The sequence below is a fragment of the Haplochromis burtoni genome, unplaced genomic scaffold (genome assembly GCF_018398535.1).
Source record: "Haplochromis burtoni strain Fernald_Lab_line unplaced genomic scaffold, NCSU_Asbu1 Contig_176, whole genome shotgun sequence".
In the NCBI taxonomy this organism is placed as follows: Eukaryota; Metazoa; Chordata; class Actinopteri; order Cichliformes; family Cichlidae; genus Haplochromis; species Haplochromis burtoni.
Window position 1 is genome coordinate 1,181,410 of NW_024582537.1, and position 13,691 is coordinate 1,195,100.

The 13,691-nt window shown below is 39.5% G+C and overlaps 2 protein-coding genes across 3 annotated transcripts; both read left to right on the forward strand.

Moving 5' to 3' along the window:
* The first annotated feature begins 6 nt into the window (after positions 1-6).
* Positions 7-4,884, forward strand: rbm25a (RNA binding motif protein 25a). Its single transcript, XM_005934038.3, has 10 exons — positions 7-1,433; positions 1,994-2,105; positions 2,231-2,320; positions 2,440-2,513; positions 2,614-2,764; positions 2,958-3,360; positions 3,467-3,771; positions 3,870-3,968; positions 4,071-4,118; positions 4,394-4,884. Exons 1-10 carry the CDS (start codon positions 1,132-1,134, stop codon positions 4,484-4,486), a joined length of 1,677 nt encoding a protein of 558 aa, XP_005934100.2. The 5' UTR covers positions 7-1,131; the 3' UTR covers positions 4,487-4,884.
* A 1,264-nt stretch (positions 4,885-6,148) lies between these two features.
* slc39a9 (solute carrier family 39 member 9) lies at positions 6,149-13,648 on the forward strand. 2 transcript variants are annotated; one of them, XM_005934040.3, is made up of 7 exons: positions 6,149-6,708; positions 6,832-6,940; positions 8,327-8,530; positions 8,889-8,957; positions 9,321-9,406; positions 10,641-10,775; positions 11,018-13,648. In XM_005934040.3, exons 1-7 carry the CDS (start codon positions 6,613-6,615, stop codon positions 11,249-11,251), a joined length of 933 nt encoding a protein of 310 aa, XP_005934102.1. In that variant the 5' UTR covers positions 6,149-6,612; the 3' UTR covers positions 11,252-13,648. The 2 variants fall into 2 exon arrangements, with proteins under 2 accessions (XP_005934102.1, XP_005934101.1); XM_005934039.3 differs by having other exon boundaries at positions 6,150-6,708; positions 8,324-8,530.
* The last annotated feature ends 43 nt before the right edge of the window (positions 13,649-13,691 follow it).

Genomic DNA, 13,691 nt, shown 5'->3' on the forward strand with positions numbered 1-13,691 from the left:
CTGTAAGTTTTGCACCAGTAGCTCCAGAACAGACTGTGGAACATGATTTAAATGTTATCTAGTGAGAATGTAGAAAAATGGGTCAAACTTTGTTTACTGAGATTGTCAATGGACGGCTGTGAGAACCAGTGAGCTGTGATTGCCTTTACAGATAAATAAAATGGTGTTCAAATTATTATTTAGTAGTTTGGCTTCATACTGAAGTCCCACACTGCTCTAGGGGATCACTTGCACTGCAGTCAGGCATTGCTTTCCTCCTTCTCAAATGACCATGTAGAAAACACGTGGGGGCCGATTATGTAATTTACTCAGTTACGCCATTTGCCGTGTTAAGCTTAGGCTTGTTTTAATCCACTTGGCACCTATAGGTACAACCAGTGCATTATATAGTGGAGATCTCAAGTTTATAGTTAGATCTTCATGACCTTAAGTTAAAAAAGGTTCAAAGCTGGCTTCAGTTTGTTGTTTTTGTTTTTTTTTACTTACCACAAGCCATATGAAAAACCCCATTTCCAGTAAAATCCTATGCATATGCATTTCAGGCCAAATCTGTCCCTTATCCGCAGTCACGAGTACACTTTGAATTGGAAAACATTCAGATGTTGGTTTGACCAGTACTTATTTGCCTTTTGATATCAGATAATAATCCCAGATCACCATAGAGCCCATCGTAACAGCAGAGGTTGAGTTGGCCTGTTATTTATTCTGTACAAATCTGATAAAGAAGGGAGGTCAAATACTGGAGCCAGAACAAGAAATGATCTCTTTGCACAGGAAAAGAAGACTGTAAGTGTTTACAATAACACTGGAAATGTTTCTTTGGTGAAACCCCTCATATGAGCTGTGACATCCCCAGTTTGTTAGGTATTTCAAGAATATACTGTCATTTATGGTTTTATATAAGTGTGTCCTGAAATGAGCAGTATATACATTAAACCTGCTCAGGCTGCGGACCACTCTTCCTGGAGGAAACCACTTCCTGACTTGGAGCAGCCAACCTCTCCCCAAACAATGAGTCATGGTAGAACGTGAGCATTTCTGAAACAGGCAGTGTAAACCTTTTTTTGCCGATAACTTGTTTATTTATGTAATTTAGTATGATGATCTTTTTTTCACCTTTTGCATCTTCTAATGCGGTTTCCTTTTCTCTTCCCATGTGGGCTCCTGCAGAAATTGGAGGAGGAAAAAGGCAAAAAAGAAAAGGAACGCCTGGAGCTGGAGAGAGAAAGGAGGGAGAGAGACAAAGAGCGGGAGCGGGAGAGGGAGCGCCGCGATCGCGAGAAAGAGAAGGAAAGGGAGAGAGAGAGGGACAAGGAGCGGGAAAGAGACCGGGACCGCGACCGTGAGCGAGAGAGGGATCGTGAACGCGAGAGGACGAAGGAGCGGGAGAGGGAGAGGAGTCGAGATGTCAGTGAAGCTCGCAGCAGATCGAGGTCAGTTCTAATGCAAGATGGTTTGTTCTGGCTCACACACAAACGGTTGTGACTCATCTAAAGGGCCTCTTAATTCTAACAGTTTGGAAAAGGTCGTTGGCTCCAGCTGTTTCTTACAACAGACCTCAAGGTCCACTCATAAGTTTCTCCACATGTGTTATGACTTATCAATGCATGTGGCAACATAATTTATTATCTGTGATTTAAAGATATGCTAGATATGAATTCTTGTTCCCCACTTTAGGGCTTTGTAAGTTTTTTTGTTTTTGTTTTTGTTTTTTTAACACTACAATGAAAGACTCATTTGGTAGCTGTAAATGAAACCAATGAGGATTTGTTGGAGGCAGTTAAGGAACTTTTTATTTTTGGGGAGTGTTGTGTTCAGTTGATCATTTGTAGAAAATATCCATATCACAAAATAACTAATGAAAGCACTGTAGTGAAATGTATTCAGCAGTTGGCACTGGCTATGGGCAAATACCCTTGAAATGATTGCGTTTCAACTTAATTTGATATAAAGATGAACTTCACAGATCAGTAACCCATTATTATTTTAACAGAGAGAGGTCCAGAGACGATAAAAAACGAGACCGCGAAGAAGATGAGGAGGACATGTATGAGCGGCGGAGACTTGAGAGGAGGCTTAGAGATAAGGAAGCAGCTTATCAAGAAGTATGTTTATCATCTCTCCCATTTTGATTTGATGAAATGTTCATTTAAATAACTGCACATAAGCAAATTACTGTTAATGTTTGACAGATTACTGATTGGAATTTCTTTTCTGTGCCTTCTTAAAGCGGCTGAAAAATTGGGAGGTCAGAGAGAGGAAGAAGGCCCGTGACTATAGCAAAGATGCTGAGCGAGAAGAAGAGAGGCGTCGTGAAATGGTATATAAGAATGCATGCCACGCTGCATAAAACGAGTTTTAGACTATTTATTATTTCAGATATGTGGAAACAGAAGGCTTGATTTACTGTTTACTGTTTCATTTTGTGCATAAAATCAGATGAAAGAAGCCAAAAGGCTCAAAGAGTTCCTTGAAGACTATGATGATGACAGGGACGACCCAAAATACTACAGGTGATTATGTTAATTTGCATTTTAAAATGTTTTAATGCTTTTAATGCCTTTTGTCATTACTTAACGTTAATGCTAATCTTTTTATTTTTTATTTTTTTAGGGGCAGCGCATTGCAGAAGCGTCTTCGTGACAGAGAAAAGGAAATCGAGTTGGATGAACGTGACCGGAAGAGGGAGAAGGAGGAGCTGGAGGAAATTAGACAAAGACTTCTCGCTGAGGGTCACCCTGATCCTGATGCTGAATTACAGAGAGTAAATCCACCTGGAACTTTCCCTAACCTCTGACAAAGACATTTGATAGACTCAGAGATCTTTAGTTTGTTTTGCAGAACTACAGCTTTTTTGCTTGTTCTGCAATGATGTTTGTGCATTTAATATTAATATGCCAGTCCACCAGTCAACAACAATATCCTGAGGTTGCTTAATGTGTTACATATTTGTGTAGATGGAAGAGGAAGCAGAGCGCAGACGACAGCCACCTCTGAAACTTGAACCGGAGGAGGATGTGAACCAGGAGAAAACTCACAAGGAGCGGGAGAAGAGGGGGTCCGGAAGGCCTGTGGAGCCGGAGCCTCAAGTTCCCCCGCAGCATTCAGATGACGATGTGGAAGAGGCAGATGAAGATGATTACCGCGATGGCGAGGACTCACAAGAAGCCAAGCCGCAACTCAAACCCGCCATGCGACCAATCACCACTGCTCCCTCTGTGTCTTCTGCCAGTGGAAACGTTACTCCAAACACCCCTGGAAATGAGTCTCTTTGTGGCATCATAATTCCAGGCGAGAACACTCCAGAGGTCCAACCTCCAGAGGAACACCGGCCCAAGATTGGCCTCAGCCTCAAGCTGGGTGAGTACAGCAACGAAGCAAAACACGCATACAGATCTGTTGTTTAATGGCACTGCTTTTTCCCAGAGTAAATAGTATTTCCTGATGATTTTTTTTCCTCCTACAGGTGCTACCAACAGTCCGAGTCAGCTCAGCGCAGGAAAGCGAAAGAAATTAGCAACTGTGGACAGTGTTTTCAACAAGTTTGACGAAGAGGAGGCAGATGAGCAGCCTCGCAAAAGGAAACTGGTTCCACTGGACTATGGTGATGATGAAAAGAGTCTGGGGCTCGATGGAGCAGAAATTTCAGGGGCCAAAGGCAGCATTAACACAGAGGAGAAACGGAAACACATAAAAAGCCTTATAGAGAAGATCCCCACTGCCAGGCCAGAGCTCTTCTCCTATCCTTTGGACTGGGCAATGGTTGATTCGGTAAAAGGCTTGGCATATTTTGAAATTGCACTTATTTTCATAGCTTGATATTTTAGTTATTGGTTATGTTATGTTTTGTTTTGATTTTCTTTCCATAGACTCTGATGGATCGCCGCATTAGACCGTGGATTAATAAGAAGATTATAGAGTACATTGGAGAGGAGGAAGCTACATTGGTTGATTTTGTCTGCTCCAAGGTCAGTTATTATCCTTTGAAGTTTATCTGTATCTTTAAGCTTGTGGTGTTGAATTGTTGGGCTTGTTGCTCACTCTAGTTAATATTTTTCTTTTCTGATCAGGTAATGGCGCATAGCACTCCTCAGGGTATTCTTGATGATGTTGCTATGGTAAGTTGAACTTTGCCTGGATCCTAAGTCTTTAAACATCTTACATATGTAATCCATCTTTTGGGACTGAAACCCACTTGAATGGTCTGTACCACACATTGTCGATTAAGTGGATGACTAACCAACAAAAATGGAAAACTGTCAGTTTAAAACCAGACTGGTCTGTCTTAAAATGGTTGGTAACAGTCACATTGTATACATCTGCTGACTCATTGAATACCGGTACATTCAGCTTTGTAATATATAGTATGTTTAACTGAACTGTTTGTCTTTAGGTTCTTGATGAAGAAGCAGAAGTCTTCATAGTAAAAATGTGGAGGTTACTGATATATGAAACAGAAGCAAAGAAGATTGGACTGGTCAAATAAGTAAACACGACTCTGACTGACTTCCTGAGCTTTCAGTTCTACTGTCTGCAGTTTTCTGGTCCAGCAGACTGTGAACATGCCCACACGGCGCTCCATTCCATCGGCAAAGAGCTGGTGTGTGTGTGTGTGTGTGTGAGTGTGTGAGTGTGTGAGTGAGTGAGAGTGTGCGTGAGAAAGTCAAAATTGTGAACTGAAAGGGTTTGGAAACTAATGTGCTGCATGAAAAAAAAAACTTTGGTTGTAATTCTTTTATTTGTTAGTGCCGTTCAGGAGGAATTTCATCCATCTGTTCTACAATGTGTTGGACACATTCTGCTTTAATTTGGTGGTGTTGTTTGGAGGCACTACTCCATTGTGTGAACTAATAAACATGCTTTTTTAAAAAAAACAAAAACATACTGTTTTTGTTGATTGTGTTGTTAATTATTATTAGCTGTTTTTGAATTATGAGATTATTTTCAAACACCAAAACTTAATTGGGGTCACTTCCATATACAGATGTGATTACTGCAGTAAATGTATGTACCTGGTTTACGCCTTCTGACCCCTATTCTTCTCAATCACCTCTCAAAGGAAACATCTATAGTGCTCTTTGTTGGCATGAAGCCATACTTATATTTTCTGGTCACCACCTTTTTTACTTTATTTCGATGCAAATAGGTTAGCTTTTATTATCATCTTATTATCTAGACAAAGCATATGATAGGATGCCCGGAGAGGAACTGTGATATTGCATGTGGAAGACTGGAGTGGCGACGAAGTACCTAATGGTGGTGTAGGACATGTATGAGAGAGGGTGAGAGTGGGGTGCCACATCAGGGTTCAGCACTGAGCCCTGTCCTTTTTGCGATGGTGATAGGCAGGTGGAAAAACAAGGTCAAGCAGCAGTGTCTGTGGACTATGATGTTTGCAGATTATGTTCCCTGTTCTCCCTACTCTGTAGTAGGAAGCAGGTGGAAGCGAGTTTTGGGGAAAAGAGCAATGATAGAAGTAAGGGACTGTCAGTTAGTTGGACATGTACAAAGAAGGGATAGTAGGTATACTGGAAAAACGATGATGAATATGGAGTAGCCTAGCAGGAGAAGAGCAAGACCACAGAGGAGTCGAGGATGCAGTGAAGAAAGACATGCAGACGGGTTATGTGAGAGGAGGATGTTAGGCAGAGGGTAATATGAAGTCAGACCATTAGAGCGAGTAGACGGAAAAAGATTCAAGAACCTTTATTTGTCACATGCATAGTTATAGGAGTACAACACCCTGTGGAAATGTGTCTTGACACGCTCCTCGACTGCAAAAAGAGAACATTATATACATTAAGTGAATATTATGTACATTAAGCAAATTAAATAAAACAATCTGGAAATTTTACATTGAAAATCGAAAAAAGTATTAACAATTTTCCTCCAGTGTATTATGTATTTATAGTCATATTTTACGTTTAAGTGTATTATTATTATTTGCAACAAATAACTAAATAAACAAATAGCCAAACAAATAAATTAAACTTTAAAAATCGCACAAAAATAAAAACTGCAAATTCTCTTACAGAATCTACTGTTGGTGTTTATTCTTGTTTTTTTCCCCATGTTTATGACTTGTTGCTAAAATTGTCACATTACTTCCTTATCTTTTCCAGCGAGTCTCGCGGATACGTGGCAGGTCGCCTAAACTCTGACCCGGAAGCACTTTGATCATCTCCAAACAAGAAGATGTTCAGTTAGCCGGTGTGTTGACGCTAACCGAATCGGGAAGTTGCAATATTATTCTGACAACTGGACTTGACAGAAAATATGCGAAGTATCAGTTGTTTGCACTGGACGGTTACCGTTTCCGGGTTTCTTTTTCATTAATATCGAAAGGCATATACATACTGACGCTAGTTAGCTTAGCTTTGACTGCGTTACCGAGGCCAGTGAGCGACACACTGACCAGTTATAAAGTGGATGTTTAGCACCAGACCGGGTTGGTACCGAAAGTGGGTCGTGACGTGTATTGAATTAACCACCAAAAAACTAATGTTCTTGAACTTTACCGTCACGAGCAAAGGTCCGTGCTAAAAGCGCAGGTGGAGGTTGGGTTTGATGGTATAGCTTAGCAGTAGGTTAGCCGAAAAGAAAAGTGCAGTCATGGACGATTTTAGCTCCATCAGCCTGCTGTCCCTTGCGATGCTGGTGGGATGTTATGTGGCCGGGACGATACCTTTAGCGGTTAACTTCTCAGAGGTAGGTTTGTGACATACGTATGCATGTAGCTAACTTTAGCTACCAAGCTATCATAAAATGGACTGAACTTTCAAACAATAAGAAGCTACTGTGCTTAAGGTCTGGGTCTCTGACTCTGTTTAGGAGAAGTTGAAGCTGATCACTGTGCTGGGAGCAGGGCTGCTCTGTGGGACTGCACTTGCCGTGATCATCCCAGAAGGGGTCCACGCACTTTACGAAGAAATCCTTGAAGGTAGGGTTCCTTGGGGGAGATGGAAGGTTTGCTCAGATCATGAATGGACAGACAATTAAGAATTAACTACTGTATCAATAATTGTAAGACAACGTAATAGTCATGATTTTTTACGGACTGCAATATCTTTGGATTTTGCACGTTTGAAGATAAGCTCATTCGGTTATTTTAGTCTATGGCTCAGAAAACTAGTAATAATGCCTTTCACAATCAGCCAGGATGTGCTACAGCTCTTAGAAATACGTGTTCCTTAAGCTAAGAAATACATGGATGAGTTGCAAAGCTCAGGGCATCCACCGTCATATTGGTTTATTTCTAATGTACAGTGTGTTTCAGAGGCTGCCATGGTGAAATGGTCAAATAAACATAAATAAGTGATAAACGTCTCTCCTAATCCAATAGTAGATAGATTAAATTAGTTAGCCGGTTAATTATCAAGAAAGGACACCAAGTTTTCCCTTTGTGTTGTTTTGCTGCTTTTCTCTTTGATGCGTAATGTAAATGTAATCTTTCTTGGGTTGGTAGTCAGACAAAACAAGTTGTTTAAATACTTCCAAAAGGGATCACAATTTCAAATGAGAAGCAAATTGTTTTGCCCCCACCACACACAATTTTGGCTGCTTCCTGTAAGTTAAGAAAAAAAAAATCTTGTTAGAAGACCTTGAGCTAATAATTGTTTTGTGTTGCTGATGAAATGTATTTATTTATTTTATCTGTTACTTGAATAAACTGTACAAGGTGACATACTCGTACTGTTTGTTTTGTTTGACTGTCAATACAAAACCCAAAGATATTCCGGCTTTTCCATCATGTTGAATCAACTTGTTAATTTCTTTTATGTACATTTAACAGCAATGTAGATTAAACAGTTGATTGAACCTTTTTACAGATAATTATATGTTACATAATTGATTAGTCATTCTACTGAAAGTACTGAGTAATTGTAACTTTCAGGGGTGCATCTTTCTTGAGTGTCTGTTCTTTCCTCATTTCCTGTCAGCTTCTTATTTTATGCACTTTATAATGCAAAATCTAAAATAGTCTTTAGATGTTTGTGACAGCGCTAGATTCCTTCATGCTTGCAACAGGCTTAAACTGAAATATACCAGAGGAAAATTAAGTAGAGAGCATGTAGACCAATGATATGTGCTTGTGTACATTGTAACAGTCTGTATGAATTTTATTTAAACAGAGGAAAGTAAAGTGCAACATCATGAAATCAGTTTCTGACTTATTGTCATTTCCATATGAGTATTTATAGCAGTATTTATGATGGTCTCTGTGCTGTGTGATGGAATTTTAATTTTACATTTCTTTGGTTCTGATGCATTAACGTATTTGCGTCTTTATCAGACCATTTTTCTGCTGATTTTTCTCTTTCAGCAGGTGGACACCACAGTCACGGCCAGTCTGCAGTTGCAGAAGCTTCCGAGGGAAAGGGTGAAGCAGAGGCAGCTCTTAGTGCTGGTGGGAAGCATGAGCACAATCAAGAGCAGCTCCATGCCTACATTGGAGTGTCTCTGGTTCTAGGCTTTGTCTTTATGCTACTGGTGGACCAGATAGGTAGTTCTCATGTTCACAACACTGAAGGTAAGCATTCAAATAGCCTTAGCCAGAGTTGGTTTGGGAAAAGCAGCAAAAGCAGCTTCGTCATTAGTCTCTTCGCGTCTTATTCTCCTTGAAAAATAAGATTGAATTAAACCCAAAACACATCCAAATGGCTCAACTGCTAATTCTGTTTTCCCAGATGCACCCACACTCTGCACTGAACAATTTTAGAGATCTTTATTTAAGCTGATAATACTCTTCAAAGTCTGCCAATGTTGTGGTGCTGTTTAACTCTCAGTGTGGACATAGTGGTCCATCAAGATTATTGATTTGTTTCCTTGCCACAAACTGTTTGAGTTGTGTATTTATTTATTTATTTATTTATTTTTGTTTGGTTTAGATCCAGAGGCAGCAAGAGTTGCTTCCTCCAAAATCACCACCACCCTGGGGCTTGTGGTCCATGCTGCAGGTAGGTCTGATTTAATATCTTCTGATAATGCTACTGTACACAAAATAAATATTAAATTATATTTAATATTAAATTATATTAATTAATGATATTAATATTTAATCATAAATATTAAATATGTATTTACATTTGGTGGAACTCATGAAAAAGATGTAATTTTATTCTGTACCTGAGTTTGTGTTACTTCAGAATACTATGAATTTAATTAAGCTTTAAATTGTTTTAATTTGCAAAATGTATACACAAATGTTACTTTTCAGTTCAAACAGTATTAGTTTCAGATTTTATTGCTGTTTTAATGACGACTCATTGCTTTTAAGTGTTCCAGTAGTTACTGTACCTTTCTGTTTTTTTTGCCTGCAGCTGATGGTGTTGCATTGGGTGCTGCTGCCTCAACCTCTCAGACCAGCGTTCAGCTCATTGTCTTTGTAGCCATCATGCTGCATAAGGTAAATATACATCATATATAATGCAGTCAGTGGTTGATTTTTTTTGTTTGTTTGTGTGTATACGTATACTGGCATCTTAAAAATAAAGTTTGCACAGGCCTGTGAAAAACTAACAAGCCCAGTGATTCAGTAACTTGTAGAACTATCTTTAGATGTGATAACTTCAGTAATTATTTTCTGTGTGACTTTATTAGTCTCTCATAGATTTGCAGGATATTTTCCATGTTGAGGTCTGGACTTTGCAACACTTTGATTCTTTTTTTTTTTTCAGTCATTCTGTTGCATTTTCCAGTGTCTTCCAAGCTTTAGTTGTCAGACAGATGGCCTTACATTTGACTCTTGAATACTTCGATTTGTTTACCAATGACTGCAAGGTGTCCAGGTCCTGTGGCTCCAAAACAAGTCCAAATCATAACTTCTCCACCACCCTTCTTCATTGTTTGTATGATCTGTTTTTTTTCTTGATATGCTGTGTTTGATTTTCTCCAAAACAATGTGGCGCTGTGCATTATGGCCAGACATCTCCACTTTAGTCTTGTCTATCTAAAGGACATTGTTCCAGAAGTCTTGTGGGTTGATCGGATCCAATTTTGGTAACTTAAGCAAGGCTGCCATGTTCTTTTTAAAGAGAAGATTCCTTCTGTTAGCAACCCTTCCACAGAGCCTAGACTCATTCAGTATAGGTTCTGTGTTTAACATTTAAAATTGTGACTGAGGGCTGTAGAGTCTGAGATGTAGCTCTTGGGTTTGTTTGTTTTTTGGGTTTTTTTGCAATCTATCTGGGCACTGTACAGTCTGACCCTGAGATGAATTTGCTGTGTTGTCTATGTCTAGGAAGATTGTCTGATATCTTGAATGTTTTCCTCTTGTGAATAATCATTGTCACTCAAGGATGATGGATATGTTTGCTTGTTGTTGTATAAAAATGGACCTACAAACAGTTGCTTCTGCTGCTGATCGCTGCAGAGGAGCAAACTGACAAAACAGCTGCATTTATAGAGGTGCTTACACTTAATGATGATCAATTACTACTACTCCATAAATCCTAAGGAAGCAGTAAGGGTGTCTTTAATTTTTGCAGGCCTGCAAATGAATTAAATTTAAGTACAGCTACTGAGTTTATAATACACAGAGGGTTTTTTCAGCATTAGTTTGCACATTAACTGGTAAAAGAATTGATTGTTGTTTGCTGCAGTAAATTGCTATATAAACTCTTCTGTTTTGTTGATTGTAGGCGCCAGCAGCATTTGGTCTTGTATCCTTCCTAATGCATGCCGGTCTCGAGAGAAATCGTATCCGCAAACATCTCTTGGTCTTTGCCCTGGCAGCGCCAGTCCTCGCCATGCTCACATTTTTAGGTCTCAGTCAGGTAATTATTATATTTTGGCACTGATCGGTTTTCATTTTGCTAGATGTTTAGTTTTCAGTGTTAACTGTTTGGTACAATACAGTAGTTTGAAGATCTAGATATCCAGCTGTCATCTTACTAGTCTGTATTGTGATTTGCACACTACTGCCCAAATACTACAAAGACATTATTTCATCAACATTGGAGTCACTAGAAAAGGAGAACTTTAAGCTTTACACTGTTCTTGTCTCTTCCCCTCTTAGAGCAGCAAAGAAGCACTGTCAGACGTCAACGCCACAGGTGTCGCCATGCTTTTCTCTGCTGGCACTTTCCTCTACGTGGCAACGGTCCACGTTCTGCCTGAGGTGGGGGGCGGCGGTCACAGCCACGCTCCCGCAGGAGGAAACGGAGGGAAGGGACTGAGCAAGGTGGAGGTGGTAGCTCTGGTGCTGGGTTGCCTCATTCCGCTGGTGCTGTCCATCGGTCACCATCATTAGACCCACAGCTCATGATGGATTTTAGATGGGTGTACAGGAGGAAGAAGCTGAAACAAAGACTTCAATCACGGTGGATTCAGATGTCTTATTGCTTGGTGTCTGTTAATGGACCTTGTGCAGGGACTTCTTATGACTTGAAAATGAACTCGAAGCAGGGAACGAGTGAAAATCAGAGTTGCTCCAGTGACAACCAGTGCACATGATGACATTTTGTCTAATGACACTGACAACAAAGTATAATGCATCTACTGTATGTATGCATTAATTCCACCAGAAATCATTTTTTTCCAAGACGCCAGAGGTGGATCTTTTAGATGAGTTCATTTAGGTCACTGTGGATTTTTCAGTGTTGCGTTATAGTGCTCGTCCAAGTCAAAAAAAAAAGCCCTGATTTCATTAGAGACCTTTTACTAGATGGCAGTTGCACAGTGAGATTTAGTCTTGATTAAACTTGTGATATCTCAAAAGCAGTGAAACTCACTTTTTAAAAAATAATTGTATAGAGTGTAGATAAATTAGCAACAATACTGATGGATTGGATCTGATTAAGTGCCATATTAGCAAGCCTGAAACAGATCTCTGAAGAGGATGGCCCCCAAACAACACTGGCTTGTACAAGATGTTTTCTTCTTGCCACAGGAGGTCATGTTTTCACAGTAGATCACAGATTAACCAGCAAGATGCTTGTAACAGTTTTTCCGTGGCTAGTGAGTTTGTCTAGCAAGTGGAGAGTCCAGCACCGCTAGAGAAATCAGTTGTAACAAGCTCTTTCTTTATGCGACACAGTTTCCTTTAAATCCTGCATAACGACAAACACAGCTAGACTCCCATCTGAACATTGACTGTCACTTTTCTTTAAAATTTCTTTAGTTTATATTTAAACTTGGGATAAGTCTGTGTTGTAGAGTGTTTTCAGGTGGTGGAGGGATTTGTCTTGCTCGAGGGCATTCATTGGGTAAAACAGACCTGTTACAGATTGTTTGAGGAGAATTATGAACAACTGTTTCATTTTATTTGGGTTAACTCTCTATTAAGTAATTATACTTATAGCAATAATCACCAAAAAGTAAAACTGAGGCCAGGTCACTTCTTTGCCAGCAGTGCAGCCAAGTCTGAAATGTGTACAGAGGGTTTGTCTTGATCATAAAGGTGCTCGTTATGTTATTCAAGCACCAAGATCGGAAAGTTAGAGGGTCCCAAATGCTGCTCTGCCTCAGTTACTTCTCTGCTCCAGCACCATTAAAATGTAAGTAGGCTGATTTTGGATATCCTCTGTATCACTGTGCCTGCTCACAGCAGAGCTCGCGTGTTTGTATATGTATGTATACTGTACAAAGCAACTTCTTCCCAATCATCGGCATTTCTTGTGTGAGACAGGACTGCTTACTCTCAATTACAGTTTCTTTTTTTTCTATGTTGAACTTTTGGACATCGACGAACTCGTCTTCGCAGTACCAACTCAACAAGCTACAGACTGACTTGAGGAGTCTTTGATTTATGTATAAATTTAAGGCTTTTACACACGACCTGTGAATTAATTCTAACTTGTATGAGCAGAAGCACGCCGTGTTGTTTTAGGCTTTGTTTTTGTTTGTTTTGTTTTTTGAGTGACTGTGACAGAAGGTGGGGTGAAATTGCATGCAGACCAGAAGCTGCAGGACTGTTTTGTTTTTTTCTGGGAAACTGTTTGTGCGTACTAAAGGGAACTGGGAACCGTCCCCCTCCACTGTGATGCTTGACAACTTGGCACACTAGTAGGCAGCCTCATTATGTACCATTATATCTCTGTAACTTGAGTTACTACGGCAATCTACAGCTTTTTTTTATCCCTTACAGAAAACCTTAAAACTTAATGTGGGGTCTGGTTTGTGGCTTGATTGAATTTAATTAACATTGCAGGGAAAAAAGCTTTATGATGGTTAAATAGCCTCTTTAAAGTTTGGAGACTAGAGTTGGCTGCAAGATATCTCTTTATAACTTCTTATTCAGAATGTAGTTTGTTCACACATGATCCCATCAGTTTCAAAAGTATAAAAATTTATTTTTAATTTTTTTTTAAATTAATATTTCAACTCGAGGCTTCATCATCTTTTCCAGCCAAAATACTGGGGTTTAATTGGCTGAAGGCACATCCCCTTCAGATTTAAAATGATCTAAAGGCATTTCATGATTAAAGATAAAGGCTCATATTGGGGCTGATTATCTCAATCAAGGGGGGTGGGGATATCAGGCTGATAGTTGTATAGTTAATTTTGGTGGAGGTCGGTGTGAATCTGTTTTCTCTTCTTTTCCTATCATTCCTAAAGGGGTCTGCCTTATTTCCATACTTTGATTGTAAAAATCAGTTGTAAAGGAGCGTGTTTTATGATGACTAAATTAAAGTTTTTTTTAATTGGTGATGATGTCTGATCATTTAACTTACAAACATAATGGGTCAGTA

Bases quoted from the DNA above. Each gene is read 5' to 3' on its own strand.
- rbm25a (XM_005934038.3), top strand. From the start codon at position 1,132: ATGCGGTTTCCTTTTCTCTTCCCATGTGGGCTCCTGCAGAAATTGGAG. The intron at 2,106-2,230 runs GTATGTTTATCA...GCCTTCTTAAAG, and splicing joins AGGAAGCAGCTTATCAAGAA to CGGCTGAAAAATTGGGAGGT. The intron at 2,514-2,613 runs GTGATTATGTTA...TTATTTTTTTAG, and splicing joins GACGACCCAAAATACTACAG to GGGCAGCGCATTGCAGAAGC.
- slc39a9 (XM_005934039.3), top strand. From the start codon at position 6,613: ATGGACGATTTTAGCTCCATCAGCCTGCTGTCCCTTGCGATGCTGGTG. The intron at 6,941-8,323 runs GTAGGGTTCCTT...TTTCTCTTTCAG, and splicing joins TTACGAAGAAATCCTTGAAG to CAGGTGGACACCACAGTCAC. The intron at 8,531-8,888 runs GTAAGCATTCAA...TGTTTGGTTTAG, and splicing joins TCATGTTCACAACACTGAAG to ATCCAGAGGCAGCAAGAGTT.